Source organism: Neophocaena asiaeorientalis, unplaced genomic scaffold (genome assembly GCF_003031525.2).
Source record: "Neophocaena asiaeorientalis asiaeorientalis breed wild unplaced genomic scaffold, Neophocaena_asiaeorientalis_V1.1 scaffold123, whole genome shotgun sequence".
In the NCBI taxonomy this organism is placed as follows: domain Eukaryota; kingdom Metazoa; phylum Chordata; class Mammalia; order Artiodactyla; family Phocoenidae; genus Neophocaena; species Neophocaena asiaeorientalis.
Window position 1 is genome coordinate 11,931,214 of NW_020173666.1, and position 18,309 is coordinate 11,949,522.

An 18,309-nucleotide genomic window follows, 5' to 3' on the forward strand; every position below is an offset into this window, starting at 1 on the left:
GCTACGAACGCGCAGGCTCAGCAGCCATGGCTCGCGGGCCCAGCCGCTCCGCGGCATGTGGGATCTTCCCGGACCGGGGCACGAAGCCGCGTCCCCTGCGTCGGCAGGCGGACTCTCAACCACTGCGCCACCAGGGAAGCCCTGTCCTTATTTTTTAAAGAGTCCTTATCTTTTAGGTAAAATGTATGGATGAAGTGTTAAATGACCAGTGAAAGGGAGAGGTAGGGAGGAGACTAAAAGCTTGGCCGTGAGCCGTTAATTGGGACATCGGGTGATGGGTAAATGGGGGCTCGTTATACTATTCTGTAGATTTTAAAAGTTTGAAGTTTTCCATAATAAATTTTTAAAATAAAATAAATGAAAAGGAAATATAAGTTATAACCACTCATATAACTGTAATGATTTTCAGGTGAAACGGATCTCAATGACGCAATAACAGAAGCAGGAAAGACTTACGAAGAAATTGCCAGTCTCGTGGCGGAGCAGGTATTAACATAACCCCACAGTTGCAGTTAAGACTTTATGCTACCTCATCCACACATTTAATTTAAAACCTGTTTGTTGTAAGGCAAAGTTTCCAAATGGCTATTCTCTTCTATCCCCGTGTATCTTTGTTAATTACATTGGGTAATAGTGTTTCTTAGGCCAAGCTAAAGTGATGAATAAATTCATCATCCTGAAACCTAAATACCTTCCAGTGTTGATGGTTTGAATCCATTCTCGGCCATGAGGGGATTAAAACGTACAGGAAAGCTTTGCTCAGGTCCCTGTTTGGACTCTTGCTCAGCCTGTCTGAGCCTTGGTTTCCTGGTCTGGTAAATGGCGATGGTAGCACCTACCTGGAAAGGATCTCAGGATCCAACAGCTAATAAAGGGAAAGCCCCTGGTGCGGTTCCCGGTATGGAGCAGGTTTTTGTTACAGACACATGGCTTTCATTGGAGCTTTTAGTAGCCTGATTTCCATTATGTTCATCGATAACAGATAATAAGTTTCCTTAAGGGGAATGACCATCCAAGTTGTTTCAAATCCCTAAATTTAAAAACCTTTTTTTCAGATGATGACTTGAAATATATGTTTGTATGCACGTACATTCATGTGGTCATTAACTACTCTCCTGATACTTGTAAAAACAAAAGATACATTTTTAGAATTGTGCATACCATAACTATTAAAAATTAAATCTAGAAAAATAGAAAAATTTAAAGTTGCCACTTTTAATGGTTACATTTTTAATAATTATTTTTATTCTCTGCTAAAATTTAGACATTAAACTATATAAGGTCTTATTTGCTTGTATGTAAACGTACAGTATTAACCAGTTTTTTTTTTGTCTCACAGTGTTGTATTTTGGGCCACCTCAAAATAGCTAATTTTACCAACCAACCTAAAAATTTTCTGTTTTATCATTTTCTTCACAACCTATGATGAGAGTATAGTTCTTGGGGATTATTTTCTTATAGGAAAACTAGGCTGAATGCTTGACACTCGGTAACGTAATGTAGTGCCCGGTGGATTTGGCTGATACAGTCCTCAGATATAAGTTTTCTCTTCCTTGATTGTCTGAATTCCTCCGCCAATAATAACCAGTCTGTGTCTTGTTACAGCCAAAGAAAGATCTCCATTTCCTGATGGAATGTAATCATGAATACAAAGGTTTCCTTGGCTGCTTCCCTGACATTATTGGCGCTCACAAGGTAACTTGATCATAGAAGTTCACAGATGACATCCTGGGTGAATCAGAACCTAGGCGCACCGCCACCTGCCTGAGGCTGACCCTTCAGTGCCCCCCAGTCAGGAGCTGGTCTCTGAACCAGCTGGAACGGCTTGGAGTGTTTATAACTAGTGAGGTCCTAACACGTTTAGATACATGGATAGTTTTTTAGTTTCTTTTATTCCGTAAAAAGATTATTTTGAGAGAACCTAAAGTATGATAAATACTCCTTTATGGATATACTTAGGTCAGGTATCAAGCATAATCATCGTGGTGTTTGGTATTCAAGTCAGTGTCAGGAATGGTACTTTCCCTCATCAGTGAGACCCTGTGTGCTGGGTGGGCAGGTCCTCAAAGGTCCTTTCCTGTCCAGATGAAGTAAGTTATTCTGTCCCCGAGCCTGACGAAGGGTCTCCCAATTAAAATCAAAATGGTCAATATCAATTTTATATGTTTATATTAATAAAAAGGAAACTATATAATTCCCATCATAAAGGTTTTTTAAACCTAAATAAAAGATTGGTTTGGGGTGTTCTCAGATTTTGATTCTTGTTAATTTTTCTCTTTCAAAATCTGTGTACTACTTCATTACTGTGGGTATTTTATCAACTGTAGTACTCTATAGAGTATTGTGATATACTTGGGTTTATTAAGAGATTCTCTACAAAGGCCCGGTCTGTGATCCTAACAGTCCTGGCAAGTGGGCATTTTAGCATTTGGCTTTATAATTGAAGTATCATGAAGGGGTAGCATAGGTAAGTAAGCTTTGTGCAACTTCAAATAGCTTAGTATAGAACTCAGAACATCTTCTTTGTCCACTGATTCATCAACGGACACTTAGGTTGTTCCCATATCTTGGCTATTGTGAGTAATGCTGCCATGACCATGGGAGTGCAAGATATCTCTTTGAGATAGTGATTTTGTTTTCTTTGGATGTATACCCAGAAGTGGAGTTGCAGGGAAAGTAGATCTTAAAAATTCTCATCACAAGAAAAAAAAAAAGTTTGTGACTCAGTGAGGTGATGGATGTTAACATACTTACCATAGTAATCATTTTGCATTATAAATATGTATCAAATTCATTATGCTGTACATCTTAAACTAATACAATGTTATTTGTCAATTATACTGCAGTAAAACTGGCAGCGGGGGGAAAGGGGGATAAAATGAAAATGAAAATCTCAGGAAAAATCTGAGAACAGTTAGCAGTTGTAGGAGTTGGTGCCTGCCATCCGAATTCTAGGCGGGGAGCCTGATTAACACTCTCCAGACAGTGCCAGCAAGCAGTGCGATGAGACTGGCGTGGGAAATGCTCGGCAACTTTTACACTTGTTCCCATCTAAGTATTAATTTTAAATTAATTCAGTGCCTCTTACAGAAATCACAGTAAGGCTTACGATCAGCCCACTTAGGCGCCAGCTTATGAAATATTCTACTTTGTAACAGAGACACAGGGCCCCAGTGCATATGCTAGACTCACCTGGATCGGATGACTTCCTGAACCTAGTGCCTGTTTTCCCATCACGTACTACTCGTATCATGGCAATGGCTTATACGTATTACAGAAAGAGAGCGCTGTCTAGTTTTCTGCTGTGTGGTAGCATAAAATTGTAGCTTTCAGCTAAGTTATATTTTGCAAGAATAGCAACATTTTTGTCTCCAAGTGACTTACAGGAAGTTACATATAGATGCTTACCTTATGTTCTTATTTTGTGGGGATATTTTCCTATTCAGTAGCAAGTCAGTTATAGAATATGTTAGCTTTGTTATATTTTAAACTAATAATTGATCTTTTTAGATTTGTTTTTTTGATGCCACTGCATTTTGTATTTCACAGGGAGCAATAGAAAAAGTGAAAGAAAGTGATAAACTCGTTGCAACCAGTAAGATCACCCCACAGGACAAACAGAACATGGTGAAGCGTGTTGGGACAATGTCTTATGCTTTGCAAGGTAAGAAGGAAAGGTCTGTGGCTAACTAGTGGAGGTTTTTTCCTCAGCAAATTTTCTATCTTCCTTGCTGGAGAGAAACTCAAATGTGAACAGCAGTTAAATTAATAAGAACTGGGCTTCCCTGGCGGCGCAGTGGTTGAGAGTCCGCCTGCCGATGCAGGGGACACGGGTTCGTACCCCAGTCCGGGAGGGTCCCACATGCTGCGGAGCAGCTGGGCCCGTGAGCCATGGCCGCTAAATATCTTCATAAGCCTGTTGTTTGCAGGATCCCAGTGTTAATGAAAAGCTGTAATATTTATTTACTTTTTCACGCAGTTACGTGACATAGCTATGAATGACAGCTTGATTAAACCTGTACGTTTTTATTATTTCTTGGAGACCTTGAAGATTCCTTTCATAACCTTTAATATCAGTCCCTATCCAGATTAGATGCCAGCGTTCAGCTTTCAGCAGCATGTAACCTCCAGGCCCGAGACCATAGAATGTGAAGGGAGTTTGAACAGAGCATTTTTGGCATAGTTTGACTGTAAATAAAGAGAAAATATTAATGTTTTGAGTGTTTTCCAGCAGATAGGAGCAGTGAATGGATTTTTCCTCTTTTGGTGGATGGGTAGAACATACATGGGCAAAGGAGGAAGGGGAAGGATGTTCCAGTATGAACAAAAGCACACAAAATAATGGTACCAGATTAGGTCATTGGCCTTTGGGAATGAAACACACTTGGAGAGTATTAGGGGAAAATTCTGGTGATTGTGGGGCCTCGAAAGCCAGGCGGAAGAGTCTAGACTTGCTGTGGGCATTAAGAAGCCATTAAAAGGTTTTGATGGAAAAATGAAACAAACAAAAAAGCACCGCTCAAGGAAGAGGGTTTGCTAGTGAGCCGGGGAGGGCGTGTGCAAATCGGGGGCTGACGTTAGTCGGACAGCCCGACCAGAGACCTGACTCCTGCCGTCTGAGATTTTGAGAACCCGAAGAAGATAAGGTGCTAGGGGAGAGAATGAAGGGTATTTGCGGGCTTTTCTAAAGGACATCCTTCGGGGCTAGGGAAGGTGTGGGAGAAGGGAAGAATGTGTGAAAGACATCCAGAAGTAAACAGGGAAGCCTGACTGAAGCTTTGGGCTTTGAAGGGTTTTGAACGGGGCAGTTGGTTTTGAACTTGTGTTTGGGGTTATCCAAATAAATAAACGAGAGGCTTTGTACAACTTCAGATAACAACATAAAACTCAGAACAGTGAGCTTTTTCTAGGAATTTATGAAGGCGGTTGGCTTTGTAGGTGTGGAGTATAAGTAAGGGAAAAGGCAGGGTGCGGGGGGGTAGGCGATCAGGAGCCCTGATAAGGAGGCGTCTCCAGAGTTGGTGATGGGGTGAGGGTGCTGAGAGGCAAAGTTAGAGACGGGGTTCATTTGCTGAATCGTACGTTCAGCAAACAGGAAGGATGGGGGTGTGACCCTCTGCCTGGAGAGAGCCTGAGTTCTGGCAGCCCTGGTGCTCAGCGGCACCAGGCTCCACTCTGAAGAGGGCCTTGCTCACGTCTCACTCCTCCGCCCAGCGTTTCAGAGTCCCTCAGGAGACCTGCCTGGGCAGTCTCTGTGCAGGAGGGGACATGGCAGCCAGCGGGCGCCTCGCTAGGTCCACTGTAAACAGACTTGACGTTCTGAGCTGCAGCCATCTGTAGACGGTGACGCCAAGTCTGTTTCCTGCTCAAACAGTAGCTGCCATTTGGGTGATTATCTGTATTGGGCTTTATAGGATTTAATTAACGTGCCAATCAACAGTAATTGTCCATCTACTGGAAAGCGTTGTTTGCCATTAACTGTTCAAATTGTTGTTCTAGGCTCTTTCTAGCATTTGTCAGGAACTGTCACGGGCCAACCGGATTAAATCGGTTGACGATTAATCATAACCAAGCAGAGACACCAGTTGTGGTCGTTTGAAGTCCGGGGGGCGCTGACTGATGTCTTGGTTTTGGTTGTAGCTGAGATGAATCACTTCCACAGTAACCGGATCTATGACTACAACAGCGTCATCCGCCTGTACCTGGAGCAGCAGGTGCAGTTCTACGAGACGGTGAGTCGGCCCTGTGCTCCCAGGCCTCTGTGCACACGGGGAGGGCAGGGCTCCTGCTCACGTACGTTGACCCTATGAAGTTAATCTGCTTGTATTTTTTAACCCTAACTAATAAACCAAAGGTGGCTAAATATTGGGCAGGGGTTTTTCCAATCTCTTTTAGTCAAATCTGCCTTTTCCTTTGAATAACACTGGGTAAAAAGGCAGTTTATTTTTTTAAGAAGATTATTGGATGCTGGTTGTGAGGCCCCAAGAAGCCCTTATTGTGTGGTCCCTTTCCCTCCCTCCAGCCCCTCTGTGCACAGGGAACACTGTGAATGAGATGAGGTCACCCTGCCGTCCCTGCCGGCTCTCAGCTGGGGAAGGAGCCTGGCACCATTGCAGGACAGCACAGACTGGCTTTGTTTGTGAGTGAGGTTTTCGCAGTGTACCAGAGGAATCTCAGAAAGAAAACGAAAACGAGAGGGAGGGTGAAACCATAGATATTTTCACTCAGGAAGCAGTAATGAAAATGTTAACTTTTGTGCCTCAGCATAGCAATTCTGTTATTTACCAGAGTGTACAGAAAACAGAGATCTGGCGTGTATTGAATAAATGGAAGCTCAGACATCGAAGACAAGTTCTGTAACTTACGGTGACCGTGTGTTGGCTGCCATGTCTCTTACTAAGTTTTCCACTGTTTCCGTGGTGTCATCTCATGTATGTTCAGGGGTAATGATAGGCAAGCCCCAGGCCCACATCCATGCACACGTCATCTTATCTTTGGGCGGACACGGCCGCACGTGTCTCTCCAACAGTCATTCTTGGAAGGGAGCTGGGGCTGATGTGCTCTGTGCATATTGTCCATTGCGTGTTGGAAACAGTTGGTTTCAGAGACGAGCTGAAGGTGCATCCTGTCTCCACACTGTGTAGCAGCAGCTGGGCCCCGTGGGGAGCCGCTCGTCCGCCGAGTCTCAGGAGTTCACAGGTGTCTGCGAGGGCAGGGGAGTCTGGGCCAGCACTGAGACCGGATCCCTGGAGGACAGGCGGATGGTCCAGGAACGATGCTGCACAGCGTGGCAGCAGCTGCGCTGTGGGAAGGAAGGAGCGGGGCTTCCTGCAAGCCGGCACCACCGTGACCGGGGTTTAGGAAGGCCTCTCCACTGCCCGGAGGCTGGGTTGGTGCTGGAGAGACTAGGAGCATCGACCAGTTCAAGGATTTGAAACTTTTGCCATGTTTAACTCAGAAGACGTGGAAATAATAGAGTGCCGTGAAGTCACGGTGGGGGATGTCTCACAGTTGTTCTGTTTTTCACCAGATTGCGGAAAAGCTGAGGCAGGCCCTCGGTCGCTTCCCGGTGATGTAGAACAGAACGAACGTGAAGAAACGCCGAAGTGCTTCCTTCTGACTTGGGGCAACGCAATTTAATTTTCTCCCTCCATCATCCAAAAAGAAAGAAAGAAAACCAAAAAGAAATAGAGTTGGAAAAAACTGCATTTCCTTTAAGCGCCTAAATGCATCCGTTCTTTAGGGATAGTCTTTTGTTCACTTCCACATCCATTATTTAAACCAATGGAAGGAAATTGTCTATTTTTGGAAAGTACTTAAAGTTTGTCAGAATTTTGAGTGGAAAATTGGGGGTTTCCCCAAGGATATTTTACATTAAAATGTAATCGATGAGTCACCCACGACCTTCCAGTTCTTACCCAATGTCAGATAATTACTAATTGCTTTCTTAAAAATAGGAAATATGCCAGAGTAAAAAATATATATGTTTGTATATTTTTATAACTGTTTTCAGCCCTTTGGGATTCCTGTCTGTTTAGGAAGATCTACATGCCTTTCGCTGAGATATTTGTGACTCAAGTGCTTACATTTCCTGGAGAGAGAAAGCAAAGAGGGACTCCCGGGGCTGCGGCCCCTCATGTGCCTGTGATGCACGTGTCCCTTCAGAGGACAAAGCTTGGCCGAACCCCGGGATCAGAGCCCCTGCGCCCACTACCCTAAAGTGCCGTCTGCTGGGAGGAGTGCCTCCCTCCTCAGGCTTCTTCCCGAGCCCCGGTAAGGCTGGAAGAATTCACCGAGAAAGCTGGGGACGCCCTCTGCCTCTGCTCCCGGGGAAGGAGCGGCCGTGCTGACCCTGCGCCCGGGAGGGCCGGCCCTGTGGGCAGACGTACCTCCCGAGCTTTCCACTCGTTTTTAAGTCTCGAGGTGTTCGGTGAGACCTCGTGAAACATGCCAGGGAAAGCGAGATTTGCCGCTTGATCTGATTTAGACTAGCGGGCCAGTGGGAATTATCTGAAAAGATAAAGCACAGGTTAGCAAACCTCTCCCGGCCCCCCAAATGGAAGGAGTTTAGGGGCTGAGGAGGGTGGCAGCCCGCATAATGTGCGGTCGTCCCGAGCTTTTACGTTTGAGAAAAAGCACAGAGCGATGTTATTCCCGACTGTACCCTAAACTTCAGACAGAATTTTCCTGATCACTAATACTTCCCTTAATGGCATAAAGCCAAACAGGATCTTGGCAAAGCGTCAGCTTTAAATCTGGACACTCGCAGACACGGTCTCACTCCTGCAGATGTCGGCGTCCTGCACAGCTGCCTTACTGCATCCTCTCCACCTGCTTTCACTCTTCTGACCTGATAGTTACATGATAGAAAATGGAAATTTTGGGCCAGCACAAATAAAGTGAAACCAAAAAATAAATACCAGAGGAGATCAGATGGACAGGAATATGAGAACTTCTTGCTCTTCAATATCACGGGTTTTTTGTTAATGTTTTATAAGAAATTTTCCCTACTTGATTTTTCTTTTATAAAATCTCATAGAACAGTGTTTATGTTACAGCCAGTTAATGTATGTACAAATTGTAAAGAATATGTATAAATGTTTTACACAAATGTAAGAGCATGTAGAAGCCAACATATAAATAAATTGTTAAAAAACTGTACAGTAAATTCTCAAGCACTTTTTCAAAACACTTTTTGGTGTTTTCGTGTGATTTTTTGTGTGTGTGATAATTGTTTCTTGTTGCCGGCTGCTAAAAAGAGTGCAGGCAATGAGTTTTGCCCTAAAACCTATTGCTCTTGATATGAATTAATAATGCTTTAATTTAAATTAAATTAAAGTTTAAATTTAAATTAAAGTTTAATTTAAGTTAATTCTTTAACTTGATAAATCAGAGTTATCAAGCTGGGAAGCATGTCACAGTCACCTGGAGAGCAGTAAGCACACTGCTTACTGCTGCCCAGTGTGTTAGGGTTCTCGAGAGACACAGCACCTACGGGGTGTGTGTATTCATTCTTTATGTGAGGTTTACTTCTCTTGATACTCCATATCTTAATTCTGTGGTGTAAATTCCGTCACCTTGTCCTTCAGGGGTGTCCAGGGAGGGGCTGTGGCTCTACACCTGTCCACTGGGGGCGCGGTGTCCACACATCGGGCAGAGCCCAGGCCCGTCTTCTCTTCCTCGGCCGCTCATCTCGGGGAGCTCCCCGTGAGGCCTTAGGTGCGGGCTGGGAGGAGAAGTCAGTGTCGCGGGAGTGGGGGCTGCAGCATTCGGCCCCTTCCTCGTGTAACTTGAGCCTTCAGGGCCTTTAGCTATCACAGAAGAGCTTTAATTATAGAATAATTTATAATTTTTATAAATCTTGACAATGTAAAACTAGTAGATAAATGTCTGGAGAGGAGAGGTAAAGGCATGGTGGAGGAAAAGGTCAGTCCACTTGTCGATCGTGTGACACTGGTTGCCCATCCCCAGAAGCACCAGGTCCAGGACGTCAACCCCCTGTAAGGTTTGCAGGTGTTGAGGTCACCAAGAAACACAACTCACACAGGCTCTGGATGGAATGTAAAGAAGAGACAGAGTAAGACCAGCCTCAGTGATGAGCGTTGGTCCCCATGACCAGTGGGAGATGGTCTGTACCCACCCCTCTACTGCAGCAGGTGACAGACTCCAACCCTCCTCACTGGGAACAGCTGGAACAGTGGGACTGGCCAGGCGATTAAGCAGAACAAAGAAGCACACGCCCAGCCCAGAACAGGGTAAGATATTCCCGAGTGAAGATATAGGCTTGCCCAGGCTGTGAGGGCTCTTTATCTCCATGTATGGAGATGTTCCAGGCTCACTCTTTTGTGGCCATGCAGGAGTGGAAAGACTGTGCCCGGGAGACTCTGCCTTTCCCCACACTCCTGTCCACATCCGCAGTGGAGGGACTCAAGAGATCCTGTCTTAAAGGTTGGGAATCCAAACTATGACTGTGCATTGTTTAAAGTAGTAAAAGCACTCGAGTAACTGTTTATGGCTGAGTAATTGCTGAGTGGAACTAATGACAATGATGAGGGAGGAAGGTACTTTTTTCCTATGTGTGTTTCTTAATTTTTTTCAGCCTGTTTGATTTAAAATCCTTTTCTCCAAGAAAGTAAGAAGAATTTGAGTTCCTTTCCCAAGGTTCTCTTGCTCTCCAGCTGGCTTTGCCAGCTAAGCCAAGAATGCAGAGTCCTCACTGCTTTTTTACCCGGGCTGATTGTCAGCACTGTTTGCAGCGAACAGCCTTGGTGGATGAGGTAAAGGTCTAGGAAGAAGAGCAGGTGTTCCTACTGCTTGCTATAAAATGCGGGTTTCCCAAGCTCCAGGTTCCTTTCCACAAGAAGACGTCCCTCGGGCGCCACCTAGTCCCCCCTGATGGACTTGCAAGGCAGGAAGGGGAGAACCAGCCTGTGAGCTGAAGCTCCCCGGCCAGCTGTGCCGCTGGAAATTGAGTTACCCATTGTCGCTGACTCAGGGGTTTCATTCTCCTGCGGGCATCCATGAAACAGCAACAGACTAAGTAATTTGCTTGTAAATAGAACAAAATCAAGTCCCGGACCCAGCAGTTACTTCTGTAAGAAAACTTCTTTCCTTTTATTTATTGAAGCATAGTTGATTTACAATGTTGTGTTAATTTCTGCTGTACGGCAAAGCGATTCAGTTATACATATATACATGCTTTTTCATGTTCTTTTCCATTATGGTTTATCCCAGGATATTGAATATAGTTCCCTGTGCTGTACAGTAGGACCTTGTTGTTTATATATTTTATATACAGTAGTTTGCATCTGCTAACCCCAAACCCCCAGTCCATCCCTCCCGCACCCACCTCCCCCTTGGCAACCACAAGTCTGTTCTCTACGTGAGTCTGTTTCTGTTTTGTAGATAAATTCATTTGTGTCATATTTTAGATTCCACATATAAATGATATCATATGGTATTTGTTTTTCTGACTTCACTTAGTATGATCAACTCTAGGTCCATCCATGTTGCTGCAAATGGCATTATTTCATTCTTTTTTATGGCTGAGTAGTATTCCATTGTATATATGTTCCACATCTTCTTTATCCATTCATCTGTCAATAGACATTTAGGTTGTTTCCATGTATTGACTATTGTAAATAGTGCTGCTATGAACATTGGGGTGCATGTATCTTTTCGAATTAAAGGGTGTGGAGAAAAGGGAACCCCCGTACACTGTTGGTAGGAATGTAAATTGGTGCAGTTAGGAACAAACTAAAGTTTTAGCAAAGCAGAAGGAAATTTTTTCCCCAGCTTTATTGAGCTATAATTGACATATAACCTTGTGTGAGCTTAAGGTATACAACGTCATGATTTGATATGTGTATATATTTGCAAATGATTGCCAAGCTTAGTAAGGTTAGTGAACACATCGATCACCTCACATAGTTATACTTTTGTGTGTGTGAGGTGAGAAGTTTTAAGATCTACCCTCTTATATAGCTTTCATGTATATAACACAGTATTTTAACTGTACCCATGCTGTGTGAATGCTGTTGACAATTCAAAGGCCAACAGTGGGCGAGGTTGTCCAAAGGCCCTTAAACCTCTGTGGAGAGTTTTTAGCTTCTGAGTCAAGAGTAAGTTCAAAGGTCTTTAGGTGGGAATACACATCCATATCTTAAGCCAAAAAAAAAAGTTATAAAGTTCAATTAAGCAATCAGTTTGTAGGATTTTCAGAACTCTTTGGGGGGGAGAGAGAGAGAAATGTGTGTACCGTGAACCAGGAACCTGGGCCATGCACGACCAACTGCTTTTAAGTTTGAAGCACTGGTGTTTTTGGTTTGGGGATTTTTTTAATGGTCGAGGGCTTCTCACCTGGCTCATGTCTGGGAGCTGCCCTGTAGAGGGGGTGCCTGGAGTAAAGTTAGGGAGGCCCCGGGGGTGGGGTTGGTGGTGAGTCATCAATTCCAGAGAAAAGCCACTGACATAACTGAAAATGATGTTGGTTCACCAGAAAGCCAGAGTCCTGCACTTCTCTGGGTATAAAGCCGTGTCGGGGCATGTGGTAGTGAGCATGGACATGGCGGCCACCCACGGTCAGATGCCTGGGCCCAGAGGGAACACAGAGCCCCGCCACTTGTCCTGAGAGCATCCGTTCTCAGTCATAGGTAACATTGCCCTCGGGAGGCATTGGCAGTGCCTGGGGACATTTACTGAGGACTTACTGTCATCTGGTGGGTAGAAGCCAGAGCGACTGCTGAACACCCTCCAATGCACAGAACAGCACCCATGAAAAATTATCCACCCAAAGTGTCGACAGTACCCAAACTGAGAAACGCTGCTTTAAAGCAGACACAACTGTGATTTGCCTTGGGACGGATAGGCATTTTCAGGACACAGAGATGGCACTCGACAAATGCATGTGGATGAGGAAAAAAACCTATTATCAATAAAATCTAGGAGTGCCCAGGGTAGTGCTGGAATAGAGTGTGCCCAGAGAGGCTTTAAGGCCGAGAATGCAAAACCTGGACCAGGAAGCAGCACGTGGGCTAACACTGAGCTTCTCCAGTGGTTCTTTGGGGGTAAGACGATGAGTGATCTTTATATATAAGATTACATTTTTCTGAGTTCTTTAACGATGATCTTGTATTATAATTCAAAAAAACGTAGTGAACCACCTGGTGGCTCCAGCTAACACTGCTGTATGATGTACAGGAAGGCTGTCGAGAGTAGACCCAGAGAGTTCTCATCACAAGGAGAAAGTTTTTTTCTTTTCTTTTTATCGTATCCATATGAGATGATGGATGTTAGCTGAACCTATTATAATCATTTCATAATATGTGTAAATCAGGCTGTACACTTCAAACTTATACAGTGATGTGGGTCAATTATTTTTCTATAAAACTGGGAAAATGAATAAAAATTTATTTGACATTACTAAAAAAAATTTTTTTGTAAGCTGTTGGAATGATCTGGTTTCCCAAATCATCTGTTTCCTGGGCAGTATTAGTACCACCCATTAGAAATGGGCTGATTCTCGCTATATGTACAGACCTCAGTTCATCTGCTAGTTCAACCTTGTGAGGTGGGAATCATGGAAAATTTGAAGACCTTCCTCCTGGTGAAGGAAACCCTTGGTAACGGAAAGAGGTCTGAATTATGAGTCGGATCCCTGGGCTGTGGTCCCAAGTCTGACACATCTGTCACCTTGAACAAGTCATGTGAGCTCTCTTGGACCCTAGTCCCCTCAGCCACGGAGTGGCTGGGCTAAGAACAGATGTGTCCCAGAGCCCTTCCCAGCCCTGGGCCCTTCTTGCGTCACCCACAAGAGGGCAGGGTGTGGGCGTGGGCCCACAACCCAGTGGCTTCAGTGGGGTCAGCCACCCCTGGACTGGCTCCCGAGTGACCCTTTGGGGCCCAGTCCCAGTGGGTTTAGGGGCAGAGCAGCGTGTGTCCCAAACTTCATCACCCGTCAACCCTGCCAATTCGAAAGCAGGACCTGGCCCCAACTTCCACCTGCTGCTCTAGGCACATCTCACCTGGCAGGAGACAGAGGTGAGCTCACGAGCAGATGCGATCCAGGGTGAGTGTCGGATTACCCTCTTTTTTCCTACAAACCTTCTTGATCTCAAAGTGGTCAGCCAGCGCGAATCGACTCCACAGCAGTTGGTGAGGGGAGGTGCAGATGTCGATTCTGTCTTCTGTAATGGTCATTGTCACTGTCGTCACAAATGGGTACATTGAAGTGCAGGAGTGACCCCCCCCTCTGCTCCATACCTGCCAAGCACTTTCTGAGTTCCAAGCATCAGTCAGCACTCACTCGTGCCCTTTGTCTTGACAAACCCTGAGCCTTCATAAAATGATGAGCCTCTAAACTAATGAGGGAGTTCTGTAATCTTTCTGTTTCCTAGTGTGGGCGTTAGTTTGGCTACGAGAGAGGAGACTGGTTGTCTCCAAGGCTTTAAAAGTTAACTGCTGGCGCTTCGGCATGCAGCTTCCTTCTCAACAGCACTGTCTCTCAGAGAATCTTGGAGACACTGTGAGCTGCTTATTTGAACATTAAATCCAATATCATGTGAGGCACTCTGGCTGGAAAGCTAACGTGAGGCATGTGACAGGCCCAGAGTGAGGCCTGCGGCCTTGTTGAAATCGAGCCCGGGGCTGGGGGCAGGGCCCATCCCTCCTCCCGGCTGAGCGGGCAGCTCACCGCTTCTCACTCCTGCTGCCTAATGTGGATTATTCTTTAAATCGATTCTGTTCTCCGAGTGGCACCCATACGTTTTTGGCTACTAGTGACTTTCTATTTTGCTTTTTAGCCATCAGATGTAGCTAATTCTCAAGTGAAGAGGGGAAGGGGGGCAGTTAATAACGGAAAGTCTGGACTCAGGGCTGCCCCTGGAGTTGCACGTAGGATGTTCCCTCGGCCCAGGTCAACCTGCTCCCTAGCTCCTTCCCACGCAGATACAGAAACATCTCAGGCTGCATTCAGTTCATTCCTTCATTTAATAACGTTGGCTGTTCTGATTACTGATTCACCTGGACCTCGAGGAGATGCTGTGCCTTAGCCCTAGAGGACCTCGGTCAGGCCAAGGGACAGTAAGCAGAGAGGCCGCAGGCAGGCAGAGCAGGCTGGACGCACAGAACCGAAAGGCTGTGAGCAGAGGGACGACGCGTGGCCTGGCTCCGGGCTGACCATCCCGGCCTTGCTTCTGCAGTAACTGGAGCTCTGAGTGGACTTGCATTTTTGACGCTCCCTCCAGTCCAGACGGGAGACTGGTCGTGGAGGTCGCGCGTGAGCCCCTGCTGAGGGGGTGCCTTTCTGAGGACCCTGCCAGATGCCTGAGGCAGGATGTCGACCCGCTGCAGCTGCTGACTCTGACCTATTCCCAGCCCCGTGAGAGTCCTGGGAATCGTTTGGCCCATTGATTTCTGCCGGTTGCGTCACTGTTCTCACGTGGTGTCCTCACAGGGGCGTGTGGGGCAACGTTCAGAGAGAGCCTTGTCTCTGGGGCTTGGAGACAGCTAACAGCTGCAGCCGTTCTGCAGCTCTCCAGAACACAGTCTCTCTCTGTAGCTCCCTTCTCTCCTGAACTCCGCCCGTCTAATCCTAGCATCCTTCCTCTCCCAGAACTCTGATCTGTCTCTTCAACTCAGTGAGACCACAGAACTCTGTGTGGTTTCCCCCTCCCTGTACTGAGCCTAGAATCTGCATTCAGGCAGAATTTGGGGCCATAACGGGGCTCACCTATTTCTCTTCTCCCGGTGATCAGAGTCCCGTGATGCCTGTTGTCTAAAGTCTGAACCCATTTTTCATATATTCTGTTTTTCTCTATTTAAGGAGAGGTAACCTGCCCTCTGTTACTTCATGAAGTCTGGAAGTGGAAAGCCTGTCATTGATTTTTAAAGTCTGAGGTGAGGGTAGTTCCCCATCCACAGAGAACATCTCAGCACACGTTCCTCAAAACGTACTTTAATTTTCAGCCATGTTCTAGCGGTCCCTGCACGTTACACCTTCATCATCATTTTGTTCTCATCTTCCTCTGCGCCCGCTGAGGGATCACGCTTCCCCATCTCCGTAGAATTAGGCATCGCTGTGTGACTTGCTTTAGCTGCAGAAACATAGTTGGGAGCATCGAGGACACTTCCTACTGCTCATCTCTCAGCCCCTCTTTTCTGTCACGCGATGACAGTGGGAGTAAGTGTCGACACGAGGGGGCTGAAGAGTTGAAGCACACAGAGGAGAGGTGGCCTGGAGAGCGGCTGGGACCCACAGCAGAATTTGCACGAGCAAGGAGGAGACTCCTGCCACGTTGAGCCACTGAGGTCTGGAGCTGTCTTTTGTGCAGCATGAACTACACCAGCCTGTCCTGCCTGAGATAATCCCTCTTTACTGAGCCGGAGTATGCGTCCACCCTGACCCTAGACACGTGTCTACAAATATGTTGGTTTAACGAAGCAGGACTTTTTGAAAACGTACCATTTGGAAAACTATCAGTCCACCGGAAAATGAGGAGCCAGAGGAAGCAAAACTACAGAAGGAAACAGACCATTTTTTTCAGATTGAGTTCTTTTGTTGATGTGTTTAAATCACTTCCAGATGGATCAATCCATTGTAATTCAGAAGGATTTATATTTCCCTTGCCACAAATCTAAACAGAATGGAAAACAAATTAGCATAAACTATAGGTATTTGTCTACAACAGGAGACTTGACCCTGGTGAACTGAAATTTTTCTGTGAGGCACCATCTGTCTTTGACCCTCTTCTATTACATGAGGTTAGCTTTGCCTTTTTCAGGCGCCAGAGGAAATGCCTTCGTGGTTAAGATTTACTTCCCAACCACCTGTAGAGGTGCTTTTTCCCCCAGTTATATTGAGATATAATTGGCACATAACATCTTATGAGTTTAAGGTGTACAGCAGAATGATTGATAAATGTGTATATTGTGAAACCACCACCGAAATACGTTTAGCTAACATCCATCACCTCACATAGTTACCAATTTGTTTTTTATTTTTCTTGTGATGAGAACTTTTAAGAGATAACTTTTGATAGCAGCTTCTTCTAACTTGCTTCCAAAAGAGGAATTCTTAACCTTTGGTCCATATATTACTGGGGTGCGTGTGTCAATGAATCACATGCGATTGTAGGCATATTATGTGCGTATTTTACATTTTTTCTGGGGAAAAGGATTTGCACCTCTCATCAGATTCTTAAAGGTCTAGGTGACTCACTTTAAAGACAAAATCAATTTCCTCACCTAAACAGAATCTCATCTCACATTTCATCAGCCGAGTCCTGTTCTTTTTCTTGTAATTGCTTCTCCTTCTCTTTCGTTTTTCTTATAATACAGGAAATGAAGGAATGTCCTGAAGAGGGAGGGATGAGTAGTTTCACAAGTGGACGGGAGGTAGTTTCCACTTAGCCGTCGAGGTTCAGGCTGATCACCCAGGTCAGCTGTCTGAGCGGGACACAGGATTTTAATCCGAGCCATCGTCGTGCAAAGTCCTCAGGGGCTCTTGAAACTCAGAACCACCGTGGTAAGTGATGGCAGAGCAAAGACCTACTGTCACCCTTTGGCCAAAGGAGGGGAGAAATGGAAAGTCACCGAGCCTTGAGGAGAGAGGAGAGGAAGTCCCCCCTCTCACAGCTGACTGCCCTATTTGGTTCAGTGTGGAGTTTTAGATTTTTGTATAAAGCGTTTTGGAATGGGCAGGAGAAGTGGCAGAGAGAATGAAAAGAGAGGGGAGAGGAAGTTATAAATATATCCTCACTACTTCCCGGCGAGTCCTGACACTGAGAGGCAGAGAAAGCTTATTAGACTGTGAGCAAACTTCCAGATAGAAAGAGACTGAAAAAAGTCTGGCTGTCCAGTCAATATTATTGTCTAAATAACTACGTGCAGGCCCCTGGGGGTCCGCAGGGCATCAGGAGGCAGCAGGCAAGTCCAGCTGAAAATGGCCACTGTGACTGAAGACCCTCTGCTCCCTTGGAGGTGACTTCGGAGCCTTCTGCCCACACATCACAAATACGCCTAAAAACACAAACACTGGGACATTTTCGTAGTACAAGAGCCATGTCCTCATGGAGAATCAAGCAGAATACCTCTTCTAATCTTAAAGTCATATAATGTTATATGTCAGTTCTATCTCAATAAAATAGTGGTGGGGAAACTTAACTACAAAGACATTTCCTCTGGCACTAAAAAAATGCAAAGCTAACCTCATGTAAAAGAAGAGGATCAAAGACAGACGGTGCCTCACAGAAAAATTTCAATTCACCAGGAAGCCACAGAAGTAAGGACTCCTGAGATGGGGATGAGCCAGGTGACCGGAGGTGACAGCTCCTTTATTCTTTCTATTGTGCTCACTAAACCGTGGCAGGTCTATTTTTAGTTACCGTTTTTTGTTATGTCTTATGTAGATTCGTGTTCACTTTTGTGGTTGAAATAGTCACATAGCTTGATCTGCAAAAAATGCTGTGATATTTTTTCGGTTGCTGTCAGCTTTTTATGTGACTCCCCCTTTTTCTTCTACACTCCCTGTGGAAACCTGTCCATGGGGACAGCGACAAGTTGGCCTCTAGGCTCCAGAGCTATGCTGAAAATACTGGTGATCTGTGCGTTTCTCAGCAGACGAGGAAAACCACCTAAGCCTGCTAAATTTGTCAACAGCCTAGTGGAAAAACAAGTTCACTCAAATAGATAAAATTAGAGAGTCAGAGGCAGTGTAGCCAACAGAAAAAACTGTGGGTGAGAAGTTTGGAGACCTGGTATCTAATAGCAAGTCCTATCGGGACTTCAGTATTCAAGTCACTTCGTCTCCTT

The 18,309-nt window shown here is 45.4% G+C and overlaps 1 protein-coding gene across 1 annotated transcript in view; it reads left to right on the forward strand.

The window, feature by feature from the left end:
- Nucleotides 1-8,692, forward strand: part of SNX9 (sorting nexin 9) — a 53,941-nt gene extending 45,249 nt beyond the window's left edge. Inside the window, exons 14-18 of the mRNA XM_024748001.1 lie at nt 410-486; nt 1,606-1,695; nt 3,550-3,664; nt 5,641-5,732; nt 7,031-8,692. Coding sequence (XP_024603769.1) covers nt 410-486; nt 1,606-1,695; nt 3,550-3,664; nt 5,641-5,732; nt 7,031-7,078 — 422 coding nt within the window. The 3' untranslated portion in view covers nt 7,079-8,692. The remainder of the gene's footprint in view (nt 1-409; nt 487-1,605; nt 1,696-3,549; nt 3,665-5,640; nt 5,733-7,030) is intronic.
- Nucleotides 8,693-18,309: the final 9,617 nt, after the last annotated feature.